The sequence below is a fragment of the Rissa tridactyla genome, chromosome 1 (assembly GCF_028500815.1).
Source record: "Rissa tridactyla isolate bRisTri1 chromosome 1, bRisTri1.patW.cur.20221130, whole genome shotgun sequence".
Classification (NCBI taxonomy): Eukaryota; Metazoa; Chordata; class Aves; order Charadriiformes; family Laridae; genus Rissa; species Rissa tridactyla.
Window position 1 is genome coordinate 126,867,759 of NC_071466.1, and position 14,475 is coordinate 126,882,233.

Sequence of the window (14,475 nt, forward strand, 5' to 3'; positions counted from 1 at the left end):
TTAGGAGAGTTTGGGAATATTAGAAAAAATTATTGTGACCATGAAACCTTTGGAAACATTTTAGCAAGAAGCAGCTCAGATCCAAAAAGCTAAAGCCTGGCATTTCATATTCCGTTTATTTCCTACCCATCAAACTCTTTTGCTCAAACTGTTTTATCCTCCAACAGGTCCAAAAATGCTGCTTTTTATGAAACTTTCCCTAGTTTTCCCTTGACCCATCTTCCTCACCAAACCCACTTTTTTTTTTCCCTTTTTTTTTTTTTCTTTCTTTCTTTCTTTAAAAGCAGCTATGGCCTCCTGGCTTATCACTTGTCCTAAGCTTTCATTTCTACTTCACAACTTCATAACAGATGACCTTATGTTTCTTCTCTCGGACTCACTCTCTCTCACCAACATTGGCAAAAGCTCCTGCTGTTGCTGTATGCAATCTCCTGTTCTTCCTTCAGTTTTTCAATGCAGCTTGCCACACATTCTCCTGCCCTCTTAAAACTCATCAGCCATCTGGCACAAAAAGGGACTCATTCTGTTCTGCCTGGGATTGCATTAGATCAGAAGTACACAAAGGTTGGTCCTCCAGCACTTCACATTGTTAGCACCTGATTAATAAGAATCTAAATAAGCGTTTCTTGCCACCAGTTAACAAACAGGATGAGAAGTAAAGCAGTCCTGCTTATATTTACATAGCCAAAAAAGGATAGCAATTGTCAATTCTGAAGTTTACTATTCTGTTGCTTTCTTACTACACCACTGAGGAAGCTTCAGGGAACAAGGCCTCTGTAGATGATGGAGATAAAAAGAGCTGCATAGATAGGTGTACTTGTGTATGTATGGCTGGAAATCTTGGGAAGCTTCAGGGAAGGAGGAGGAGAGTTCCTTCCTTATAGAACTTATTCCTCATAGCACATATTAATATACATTCTTATGCTCCACGACAGGAAGCTTGCCAAATATTTTATTTATAGGGCCTCATCTGAAACAACAGGGAGACACAAATATAATAGCTGGGTTTGGGTTGGTTCCCCAACCCTTCATCCCCTTTTAAACCTCTTCTTCGTAAGATTTCTGCTGAGTCTAGTTTCCAGAGTATGTGTTTTGTGTACTGGTTTTCAAAACCTTTTTGAAAGGAGTTGAGAGTGGGATGATGGAGGAGTTAAGAGCAGCTACCGCTCTACGATACGCTTAAGAGGAGAGTAAAATGTGTGCGCTGGAACTTCACATGCGTGCGTAAATGGGGATGCCATGAACTTGCACCTCACTTAAAGAATACACTGTCTGTGGCAAAACAAACCAGGGCTGCTGTACCAAAAGGCTTCATCTTCTTTGGCCTTATTTAGCAGGCTATTTGATTGCACCTTACAGGCTGGGCTTTGATCTATAGCTAGCCCTTTGAAGATCCTTGTCCTACACAAGATACAGATGCATATATTTCATGTTCCTCTCTATCATATAACTGTGTGCAGTGCAACACCGCCTATATGAAGTACTTAGCACATTCTATGATCTTTCTATTTCTATACAAGTGAAGGGAAACAAAAATGTCACCAATGCCAGTAATATGTCAAAATCAGACTGAAAATTCATAAACATACTCATCAGCAAAGCTCATTAACTGTTTCTCCTTCAAATGGATGTTTTTTCATGGGCTAGATGGGAAGTTATATAGAACAGAAACATGTACTCCAGCCCAAACTTCAGATTTCAATAAAATTTTTCTGGGTTTTTAAAAGCATTTGCCCTGAATACTTAATAGGGCATCTAGGAAGGCCAAAAAGACACTGCTCTTAAACACTTCTGCATGCCTTGTTGTTGTTTAAATGGCATTCAAGGAAAAGCCAAAGAGGTGACCACGGACTTTGTGCAGCAACTGTTCCCTCCTTCCTCCATGGGAAACAGCACAAACTCTGAATGGATCAAAAACACACCAAGGAATTTTTACAGCCTAAAACTTTGTTCTACTTGAACATGAACTAGAACACAGGAACCTCGAAAATTCTTTACTGGCCCTCTTGAGAGAAGCAGAATAAAAAAGAGAGCTTGTGATCAACCCCTCTCCTACCCACGGTGTGCTCCCAGGGCAGGTTCATTCTTTTAGGTTTGCTTTCAGGCAGCAGCATTCAGAGGACTTCTTGGGCTGCAACAAACTCTGCACAGTCCCCTCTAAACCCCCAGTAAAACACCTTGTTTTTCTTCTCTGTCCGAGCCCTGACTGCATGTTCGCTCCTTCCTCTTCCTGGCATTTCTCATTCATCACTCTTTCTGAAGGCTTCACGTTGACTTGGTCTCCCCACCTCTGCTTTCCCCACCCTGCACTCATAAAGCTTTTTTCTTCTGCAGTTCGCCATGCTCCACTGCTGTCATGACATGGTTCCTCTTTCCCCTTGAGGGTGCCAACTGATTCAGAAGGCAGTAGTCAGCCCCAGGCAAACAAGCAAGTGCCTTTCTCCTTTTAAGAACCTACGCCCTTGTCAAGAGAACAGAACACACATTAACCGTGAACAAACAAAATAATGTAAATTCCACCACTCACCTTGGAATTTATCTGGCTGAACTTTAGCCATGGGAAAGCTGACTGCCTGGTCTAAGCTAAGCCAGGCACCTGAGCTTCCTCTGTAGTTAGCAGAGGGTGATAAGCCCTTTCAGGAAATAAAAAAAAAAAAAAAAAAGGACCCTTTTGCAAAACAACAGCTATGTAAGGTAGGTAAGACAAGTGCCTCTCACTTCTCTTCTCGTCATCACAGCTCTTCAGTTGGCTGTTATTTTCAGGGAATTTTAGCACCAGTCACATCACACACTGCTGGTTGCAGCAGGGAGCTGCACAAAACACTCAATCCTACTACACAAGCCATCAGCAAGAGGTAAAATGATAAAAGCAGCACATTCTTTGTCATGCAGAATACAAAACTAGACAAGCATCTCCTGTAATGCTTATTCAAGCTAAGAAACGCCTTAGCATTATTGTTACTGTGGGAACAACCTCAGCTGATCAGTCTGATATATCCTTCACAGAAGTTCCCATCCAAAGACAAAGGCTTAACTGTCAAAATGAAAATTGTGGTCATGGGTGATCTTGTGCACGATACCACAAGGGCTGGCTCCCTCAGCTTGCTTCACATGTTTTCTTTTGCAGCCCATACTCCTTCCAAACTCTAGCCAACCAATTTTGATGTGTGTGCTTCCCCTCTAGTTACCTCATCTCTGACCTGCTTTATGCTCCCCAGTTTCATACAATAAGCCATCTTGCACTCAGCATCAGCTGCTGCAGAACACAACAATCTTCTGCTCCTGCATCAATCCGAGGTCCGTTTAATCATCACTAAATGCAGCGCTAAGCCTTTTGCCTGTATCACAAAGAGAAAAATCTACATAAGATGGTGCTGTTGCCACTGTAAAGTCTTTAACTGGGGAAGAACACATTTTGCCCTGAAACCTGGGGCCTGCCTGTTGAAAGGTACTTCAGAAAGCTTCTAAATACAAAACCAGGTCAAGGCTAAAGAGAATGCAGTAGGTTTCCTTCGGCTTACATTTCACAAACCAATCCAGAACATAAGTCTCTTGTTGACAGTGACATATTTTCTCTTTCTTTCCATTCCACATGAGCTGCAGCAACGTCATGTACAAATATGGAGTCAGTATCAATGGCCTTACACACACTTCCAAGGGAGCCAGAGTTATCACAAAGTCTTTTGTACTTTCCGTATATCGCAAAAAAATAATCCAACCAAAACAACCCCCTCCAAACACACACAATAAACACCCCTCATCTTTTAGTCCTTATCACAAAACAAACTGATACACAGGTTCTCAAGAACCCGGAAAGGTTGCATTGAAAGTCTTTATAATATTTAGCCTAATCTTCTATCCCCTCAGCACTATGCATTTGACCTAGATATTCAGGTTACCTTCTCCTGACTGATGGTAAAATATTTATGCCTCCAATCACTTACTAGCCGTCCTGACAAGTTTCTTATATCTTTAACTGAGACAACTTTGTGCGCATGTAGTTACGTACCTGAAACAGCATGCCTATAAAGGTTTGTTCAGCAAACTAAGTGATCTGATCCAGGCTTTCCTGGATTTTCAATTGCAAATTTTCAATTGCAAGGCTGTAAAAAAGTGCATCTGAGCCTCACCTCCCTCCAGAACCAAATAGTTTTGCAACAGTAGCAGCAAGTAATCAAACCATCGTTAATTTTGTTATAAAAGCCTACTTTGATCTGTGTTAAAAAAAAAAAACAAACCCAAACAAAACACAAAAGAAAACAAAAAACCACCAAACTCGTCTGCTTTTCTGTTTATTTTAAAGTCAGCCTACCTCTGAACTACCAGTCTCAAGCCCTGTATCTTTTGGAAGTTTTGTTAACGGACCTAAAATTATCTTCCGTACTCTAGTGTTGGCAGCTTTTTGGAAGCTCACAAGTCTGTAGAAGTTGTTACACTGTCTCCTTCTCACCCTCCATCCCCTGAGGCACTTTGATTCCCTCTGCTTCACTCCCACCCATTCCCTACCACTCCTCCTCTCTGGCAGCCCAAAGGTGACGCACCAACTCTCCACAGACTCTCTGCTGTGGGCAGCAAATGTGGCACATTTGCCAGCCTGAGATAGCATTTTTACTGGTCTTGGCGCTTCTGGTTGATGCTTAAGCAATTCTAATGATAACTGCCCTGCTCAGAAACTTCTTTACTGCCATATATGTGTGCCTATCTGCCATCGCCAATTGGATGAATTTAGATAAGAGCAAGCAGCCACACTTCTGAGTTAAGTGTAAACTAGATTGGATAGTGAAGTCTTGAGGATAACTGACATATCAAATGTAAGTTGGTCACAAAATAGGAAGAAAGATAAAATATCTAGCTATCTTGTTGTATTACCTGGCCGCAATAAGGGATATTTACATTACTTGACAAGTTGGAAAAAGGAAGCATTTAACAACTGAAAAGCAACTAACCCCACAAGACATCAGAAAACACAGTATAGATGTAAATTTGATTATTAGTGGCTTTACTTTAAGCTTTAAAGGTGAACTACTGGTTCTACCATCACCTAAAGGTGATGCTTTTCCAGTGCCTTCAAGGCATCCAAAATTTCATCCATTAATTAGTTCACCTATAAAACAAGGATAAAAAAATACTAAGCTGCAAGGGATATTTGGGGATTTCATTAATTCATGTTAGCAAAATATCTGGAGAGCCTCCAGTGAAAGTCACTATGAAGTTGCAAGACGTTATTTTTGGTCTACAGATAGCTTGGCTGAGTTTTCCCCTGTAAGAACAATAATTATAAATTATATTTTCCTCTGAAATTTCACGGTGGAATTCTACATTTGCAAAAGCAGTCCAGATATCTGAGCTTTACACTTTGCAAAGCAGAAAAAAATGCTTAAGAATTCTACCGAGACTTCCCTAGCTGAACCAACCTTGGACCACCCATTTCAACAGAAGATGCAGATGGACTGAAAGACAAAGCTCACAAGTCTGCTGCAAACTCCAGATATCCTTCTCATTCAGGGCTTAGCATGGGAGAGAGCTTTCCCTTCCACTCTGCCCTCAAGCCTCTCCAACCCAACAGCAAGCTTTTCCTTGGAGGCGGCAGTGCTGCCATCTCTTCCCACGCAGTTGTGAACAGCCCTGCTCTGACGGAAGGAATCACTCGTTATTTGTGTTACAACTGTTTTTAAAAGCCCCTGCTGTGTTCAGGACTAGCTGTACTATTCAGTGTTCCTGTATGTACTAATAGACAGTTCCTGGCCTGGAAAACTTACAGGAAGAGTCACAAAGAACAGAAAATAGGAGCAGAATGGACCCTATTTTTCAGAGTGGGAAACCAAGACACGGAGACAGTAATTTCCCAGGGGCACAAAGAAATACACATTTCACAAGGATAGCAAGTTCAATGTCTAACTTTTATCTCAGATCTTTTGAATCCCAGACCAGTTCCTCAACTATTCTCTTTCCCTGATTTAATGCTGCTTTAATTTGAGTGTATCACTCTTTACGATAAGCCACTGTCTGCAAAACTCAGGTCACGCCAGGTGACCTATGGGAACTTGAGAGCAGCACTGGGAACATGAAGAACTGCTACTCACCCATCTCCACCCTGACCTTGTTCTAGTCCCTTGATCTGGGAGGTCATGGGTCATAGAGAAAGGGAAAACTTCTTAGTAGGAGTATCCAAGGGAAGTCCCATGTGCACATCATATGCAGTCTATCATACTGTAAATGAAAGAAGCTGCTAAGAATTCTGCTCAGGTGGCCCTGCAGTAGAACAGAGAATGTCAGCCTAAACCAAACAGACCAGCAAGCTGCATCTCAAACTATTCAGCAGGTTCTCAGCATTTGAATTAGTCCTTTATATCCAGTTTTTAAAATGCCTTTGTTTAGTTAATAGTGTCTACAGACAATCAGACCAGTGGTACAGAATGAAAACTATTACTGCAGCTGTTCTCCTGGTTGTCAGCAATTGCAGAGAGGAGGATTTTGAAAAATAAAATTAAAAAGTCCATCATCACCATCAGAAATGCAAATCCAGACTACTTAGTTCTTTTTGTTACAGAAGGGAAGGCTTAGGTCACAGTATTTGGTTTCACCCACTTTGAGGCCTTCAATAACATAGCTCAAGCAGAAAATAATTGCAGATACGCTCTGGTCACAGCATGTATTTCTTGCATTACTACAATGGCATACAAAGCACCTAGGGAATTTCAGTCCATAAACACCCTATTGCAATGTACAATACAAGGATACCACCTAGCCACCTAGAAAGCCAACCGATCCCTCTTAGGGGAAACCCACTTGAGAAACTGATAGATCTTCCAGCAGTGATCAGTTCCCCTCAGATCAATCTCTTATCAGCAAGAGTATGTAAGATACACTGGGATCTGCAGCTCCTTTTCTATTTGGTTATTAGCTCTGCCACCAATTTATTAACCAAGCAGAGCCTGAATAAGCAGTCCGTTGGGATAAGAGAAAAAAGTAACGCACATCCAAGAACTGACTACTCATAAACTGACAACTGAAAGACGTGAAACTTTTTGGAACAACTACAGTCAACTTCAGGATACTCAAGACCACAACATCATCATGGTTATATGGAAAAGAAAGTGCTCTAGTGCCCTTTTTGTACATGTTTATAACTTCCTCAATTGCACATTTTCAACGAGCACCTTTGTGTGCTGACTCTTGCTAACTGCCTTCTACAGTGCTCTAGAAAAAGCTGTTGCAGCCCGTTTTACCAAGTTCTACCTTGGTTTATTATTTTCATAATATTTTTTTACCGAGATATCATTTGTATTACTTCATAACTTGAAATATATGTAACATCACTACAAAAGTACTATATTCCAATCAGAAGTCAGGAAGATTCAAGTGAAGGACAAGGCTATCTACAGTCAACAAAACTCTGAGTCAGGCATGTAAGCAAATGCTCTTAATATATTAAAATCAAAGATTCAAACATTCAGGGTCAGGTTGGAGGGGACTCTGAACAACCTGATCTAGTTAAGGTGTCCCAGCTCGTTGTAGGGGAGTTGGACTCGATGACTTTTAAAGAATGCTTCCAATCCAAACTATTCTATGATTTTACGATTCTGCAAACACACAAGGTCAGTGTGACCAGGATGCTAGGAAACTGCAGAAGGAGAAAATGGTGGTTTAGTGCAGTAACGGTAACATTTTCTTTCCCAGACAGAGTGACCTCAGCACTTCCCATGTCTTCTGGAAACACTGCTCCCTTTTCCCAGGGAAGGACTGAAGCTATAGATAATTTGGGTTTTGCCTGAATGCTTCTTTTCATGGATTAACTTTTCTATATTCAAACACATCACTGTCTAACGTAAAAGAGTGATTTTCTATCTGCTGTAACCAAACAGAACACAAGGGAAGCAGAGAAAACAACCATGTAGACTGAAATTAACCCAGAACCATCGTGTTCTTGAAAAGGCTCTTACCTTGTGCCTTTACGGACTGAATATATTAATGAATCTATTCTCAGAAACCTCATCAGCTACAGCAAAACCATAACAGAACAGTCCAAAGGAGGAAGGAGGGAGAAAAAAAAAAAAAGAAAAAGAAAGGCATCACCAAGGAAGGTAGACCTCCTCTGACCGCAGGCAGACTACAACCTCTGTGTTTTACTGACAAAGACTGTATTTTCACAAGGGGGAAGAATACTTTTATTTTTAAAAAGTGTTAAAACCCTTCCATAGGCATGGTAAATTGCATTTTAATCCAGTGTAGCTGGGAGAAACAAGCCCTAGAGAACTCTGCAGTTTACCTTTGATCAGACTACCAGTGTAAAATTACATTGTGTATTTGTTTATACCAGGCTGGTATTGCATGATCACCTGATATGTTAGAAGCCTATCTCTTTTTCTACAGTAGTGAGAAACAAAACTTTTCTGCTTAATCCATCTAAGATATGTAAGCAGAGATACAATAAAGATATGGTATTTTGAAAAGTATTAGCTAGCATTATTTAAAATCAAACCGAGAAATGCTAAAAGAAACCAGGCAAGCACGCACTTTTAAAACTTTGTGTGGTCACCTTTTAAATAAAATATGATCTATCTATATGAGATACTAAATCTGTAACACCACCCTCTAAAACACGGCATGTATTCAAAGTTTGGAGAGAACCTAAACAGGAAGATGCAACACAAACAGGATATGGAAGCATTCATTTTGCAAAACAATACCTGCAGAGGGACAGTTATAACTAAATAGCATTTATAAGAATCTTGTGTTCATCTTAGAGGCTTTAAATACCACTTTTTAATAACACCCACCTACTACTTCAGGATGCACTCAGTCTGAGTGCAAAGGAAGCCTTTATGATCCCTAAGCCAGTCTTTCAGACTTCTTTCACACCTACCTATAGATACAATTAGTCTTTGTGATTTCAGATTAGGCTAAACGTCTTCATGTGTCTGCAGAGCTGAACAGTACAAAGTCCTTGATCAAGAAATTGAGTTTTCTTAAAACGTAAATGTTCTAAGTGTGGCTTAAAACCTTACAAAAAATGGCTAGCCCTATGATGCTTTGCAGGCAAAGGCATAAAAATCTAGCTCCAGGATACCCTAGCATGTTATCCATTCTGGGGAGCAGCTAGGAGGTCTCTGTGGCAGCACAGCAAGTCAAGGAAGATCACAAACCAATGCTGTTAATGCCTTGTGGCAAATCTCTGCTTTCCTTCAGTCTCTGGGCTCACGTTCAGCTTCTCTCCTCTTGCTAAAATAAGGCAAGCTATTCCAGCCTGGGACCAGGCACGAGGAGCCCAGGAAGAACCAGTTCAAAGCCAGAGACAGCCGATATAAGGGAAAGATGGGAAAACAGATGGGAACCCTGAGGCTTCTGAAGTTGATGCTACTTTCCAGGAGGGCATACAGGATTTTTGACAAAATGTTGATAACTTCCTGAAAATGTCCAGAAATTGCAGTTAAGAAGGTGCCTTGTCACGAGGGTATACTAAAATATCATAGCGACAGGAAGCAGAGGAAACTACAAAAAAGCCCTCCATAGGCTAGAGGGGCTTCGGGAGTCAACTGAGGATAAAAAAAAGCATTCCAGCAACCAGAAACAAGATGCAAATGTACTCCAGTTTCAGTCCTCTCTCAGAAGTCCCCGGCACCTTCTCTCCAGAGGATGAAAGCAGCAGACTCCTCTAGTGTCATGCCTCTGTGGTGGTAGTGGGCTCGATATCAGAAATACAATACCTTTTATTACCTGCTTTACCAAAAAATTGTAATTTGTGACCAATGAATCTAAATTCAATCCCACCCAGGATTTATTTAGGCAGACTCTATTAAGTCTGGTAGCTCTGGAGCCTCAGATGAGGAGTGGCAGATAAAAGTTTTTTCAAACTGTAACCTTGCCAACATGCCTCAATCACACTGGATTTAAAAAAAGAGTTCAGTCTTGAGGGCTCTGTCAGTATATAGTCTCCTGGTGGAGAATGCAAGTCAGCACTAATAACAGCATTTTTCAGCGCATATGCACCTACCCATCAAGAATCAAAGTGAGCCTACAAATTCCAGCCCCACATGACATTTAACAGACATCATATGACAGCAACCTTCAGGCAATAACAAGCCACATTTAAAGCAAGCCACTTGCAAGCAAAAGGCTCCTCCACCACTATTAGTGCTCTGATTTTTGTTGTAATCTCCCCAAAAAGACATGTTTCAGTGAGGCTGAAGTCCCTCTTCCTATCAAAGGACTTCCCATTGCCTGCAAAGGGTGGCTTGGAGAGGACAGTATGCACGAAACAGAGCTCTAGGCAGGTGACCTCAAAATTGTAACCAGATCATGCATACATGCCACTACAAAGCACATACACACACATGACAAAAGTAAACAGGGTGGCAGAGGGAGGGTGCCAGGGGCTGGCAGACCTCTGTAATACCCATTCAGAAGCAAGAGAAACATATCAGGAGAACTTACTATGAACACTCAATTCATGCCTGTAAAAATTAATTATTGGATTCTTGACTCTCGGCTGCTCCCAGGGCTGCACACAGCTTTCACAAGAAGAACGAATATGACATTTATGTACTAGTCTCGTTTCCTGCGCAGCCAGTGCAGACTCCATTCGCTTTAAACCAGGGAAAACTCACTGTCACAGGTGTGGTGTTTGGCATCCGCACAGACACAGGCTTGTCTCTGACAACAAGCTGTAACACTTCTGGAGGTAAATTTCAAACCATACACCAACATATTAACAGTTTAAAGTGGTGGTGGCAACTCACATTATAGCTGTGGGTCATTAGAGCACAGCTGCCTTAACACTTCCTTTCTTCTAGATCCAGTCTTAATAAGCCCCCTGCCCATGCACACTGGGGTGACACAGAACACAGAAGGTAGAAGTCCTGAACCCACCAAGACTTTGGGCTTTATGAATCACAGTGTCAGCTCAGCAAAAGGGGGCTGCACTAGAAGGAAGAATCTCTCTCCACAGACACACAGTCAAAAAGTTTCTATGTCCCCTAACTAAGAGGTCTTAGCACTATTTAGAATACATTTTCATCAGACTTGCAGAGGCTGATGTGGAAATTAAAAACTGAAAGGACAGAGTCAGATGACTGACCCTAAATAACATCCAAGCAATTCAATCATGTCTTTCCCATTGCAGGCTTAGACAGCAGGGTATCGTAACTAGTATCGATCGATCTATCTGTTTGCTACGCTAGCTGATAATGGTCTGGTACTGAATGAAAATTGTTATTATTATTACATGACTCAGGCTATCGGAGCAGATAATCAATTATAGGAAAATCTTCTTCATCAAAGAATTAGATTAATAAATCTTACTTCTCTTGAAGCACATTATGTACTTCGCTGTCAACACTCTGACCAAGGCTCACTAGGCTATAGACAGAATCCACACTGAAACAGATATGAAGGTGTTACCAGAAAGTGAATACTTGGGAGCTCAAAAATAGTCTTCCATATTTCTTTTATATTTTTTTATATGTTCCACTGAACTATTTTTTATGTGATGTAATATGAAAATGTTGTGCTGCTAATATAGTTCTAGGAATGAGCATGAACATTTTTGGCCTCAAAGGTAGGTATTTTTCAGTGCTAGAGATTCAGAGGAGGTCTATACAGACAAAACTCTTACAGCAGCCAGCAACGTCTCTTTGGCTCACACTGTTATCCCTGTTTAACTGATGTAATAACTGAGCTGGAAACATATTGAACTTTCTGTCCAAGGTCACACAGTGAGGTCAGGAATGGAGCTAAAGCAGACTCCAGCTCTTTCAGTTCACTGCTTTGTTTTAAATCATCTCATCTCCCTTTTAGCTCTTTGGCATTAATGCAAAAGTACAAAAAGCTGTTAATACACTGTTACCCTTAAAATTGAAGAATGAAGGTTAGGATCTAAAGCAAGTATACAAAAATCCCTTTTCGTCCCACTGGATGCGGAAACATTGCAGCATCACCTTAATAATAACTCACAGCAGAAGGTACTCGAGTCACTTTTAATGTACTGCCAATCCTAACTAAAAGCTCTTAAGACTACTAAAGGTTATGCAATCAGCCAGGAACATGTAGCTGATGTAGCCTCCTGGAATTACATGTTCTAACCAATTTTTTCATTTGTGTATGAAGAAAGTTCAAAAGAAAAGTAAAAATAAAAAAAAATAAATGCAATATATCTAATTTCTACAGCATTTTTCAAATGTCTTACGAATAGTAAGTAATCACTTCAACAATTCCATGATAAGACGTTACCAGCAGCCATATCAACACAGAAGCTGCACAAAGAAGAAATGAAAACCGAAGCTGTAGCTTCAGACCTAAGTAATAACAAAAGGCTTCCAAGCGTTCCAGAGGCGAAAAATACACAATCAATCAAATGAAACATCAGTGTCGGCAAGCTCAAGCCGTGACAGGATTCCCTGACCACCATCCCCCTGTTCCAAGGTTTTCCACTGTAGCCTTTACTTCCTGATCCATGTGAAACAATGTCAAATTAATGCAGAATACGTTGCGCATTTTTTTTCTTATGGCACTTAAACAAAACAGCTTTTTCGATAACGCACACTGTGATGCATTTATCCTTATGCCTCCAAACACTTTTATTTCTTTACAATGAAGAAGAAACATAGCTTATTTTCTGTTAAACTTTGGTTGCAGTTAGCAACTCCAATTTCTAAGTGATAGTGTGCATCAGACATTCAAAAGATTTGTGTTCTGTAGTAATCTGATTTAATTAACTCCTTTCCTAGCTTTCTAGAGCAGTTACCTCTTTGCCATAGGTGAAATATTTTTTTTCTTTCGATGTCAGAACTGCACCAGTAGAAACTGAGTGAAATAGCACCCAGCACAAAAAATGCAATTTAACAACCTGCATTACAAGATTTGATAGTATATTTTGAAAAAAGGCTTAAATGATTCAGACCTGCCATGGAAAATCAGTGGAACTCAAAGTCATTTCAGAAATACCATTCCTATTTGAAATTTAAATATCTAAATAAAACTGCTCAGCTGCTCAAAGGATCTCAATATCTCAAACCTCCTAGCTTTGGTTGCACAGCAGAGGCTGTGGGTGCTTCCCCTCCTTGAAAAGCTATAGTCTTGTGTGGAATTCAGAGACCTTTTTTACACAGCCCTTATTAACATTGTAAAGAAAAATTATTTTCAAGGGCATCAGAATGACTGCTGGACTTTTATAGGGGTGCTGCAACAATAAGTAAAGTGTAAATACCATTTTATTATAGTACACGTGGAGAAAGTTTTCCACTTCAAAGCCCTAAGTAGAGGCATTCCAGGACAGAGAGAACAAGGTGCAGAGAAACGCCAAGAGCAAGTCATACAAGTAGTTTGTGACCTGACTGTGAGGAACAGCTAAGCTAAAGGCTGCAATTGGAAGACAAGAAAAACAAGCATCACGGCTGATCTGAAAGATTACAGAAAGGCCTCAGATGATACCACCAATGACACACAAAAAAAATCCAGCTGCACTCCAGGAGCTTAAGCCGAGTGTGAAGATGCTGACAGTTTAGCAAGAGTGCAGTGACTCACCTGCAACTCCCTAGAAAAGTACCAGTGTACAAGAAGAATGCAAACAGCAGCAGCAAGATGTGCAGAACAGCATTTCTCCGACTGTATACGCTATCCAGCAGGGACAAACGTTCCACAAGCCTGCAATCTGTGACACTGAGCCCTTCAATCAGGTCACAAGAAATTTGAGAGTGAGCATGTCCGGCACAACTCCTTACAGACAAATATCTTTACCCACTGCCTGCTTTCCAGATTTGATATGCTGTCCGTATACTACTACAAAGAGGCTCAAAACAGGTTTTTGGTTAGTAGTCTTCCCTACTATCACATGAGAGGTTTTAATAAAGTATTTATAAGCTAGTTAATAATGAAGGATGTTTTTGGCAGAGAGCTTTACTGACCTGCAGTGCTAACATCTCGCTTTGATTTGGGAAAATTTTTGACACCTCTTTTTGGATGCCTTTTACTGATGTGTACCCCAACTGCCTCCCTGCAAAACCAAGAGGAGACTAAAAGGGATGTTAACATTCATACCCAGTTTAGATATCTGACTTGCCACAAAGTAATTATTACATTTGCTATGTATCTAAGATATAATTAACAGCACACGTGACTGGGAGAGATTCATTATATAAGTCAAATTCCAACACCTTTACTCATTTCAAACAGCACCTTGCTTTGAGAGTAATCACAGTGATTTCAATGGCATTACTTGCCAAATAGGGTACTATTTAACAGGGGCCAGTGACCCAATCAGGTACGTTTTATAGTAAACTTGCTCTTCACCTGCATTTGTAAACAGGCTGTACACGCATCAGGACCTAGCATACATAAACAAACAAACACGTTACTTGCACAACACTTAAATTTACTTTAACCACTAGAATATCCAGTCCATGGTATCTTCATGGTCTGTATATAACCTTGCTAGATAATGAAACTGCTGTTATGGTTTCTGCTACCCCTATTTGAGAA

The 14,475-nt window shown here is 40.6% G+C and overlaps 1 protein-coding gene across 5 annotated transcripts in view; it reads right to left on the reverse strand.

Moving 5' to 3' along the window:
* Window positions 1-14,475, reverse strand: part of NME7 (NME/NM23 family member 7) — a 92,960-nt gene that overhangs the window by 18,663 nt on the left and 59,822 nt on the right. The window contains exon 11 of one of the 5 annotated variants that reach the window (XR_008467170.1): window positions 3,189-3,338. The exons of 3 other annotated variants lie outside the window; for them this stretch is intronic. Coding sequence is in view for 1 of the 2 variants with exons in the window: in XM_054207221.1 (XP_054063196.1) it covers window positions 6,127-6,210 (84 nt within the window). In the remaining variant the exon portion in view is untranslated. Of the gene's footprint in view, window positions 1-3,188; window positions 3,339-6,083; window positions 6,211-14,475 lie in introns of all 5 variants that reach the window. One more of the 5 variants, XM_054207221.1, reaches the window with a different exon arrangement.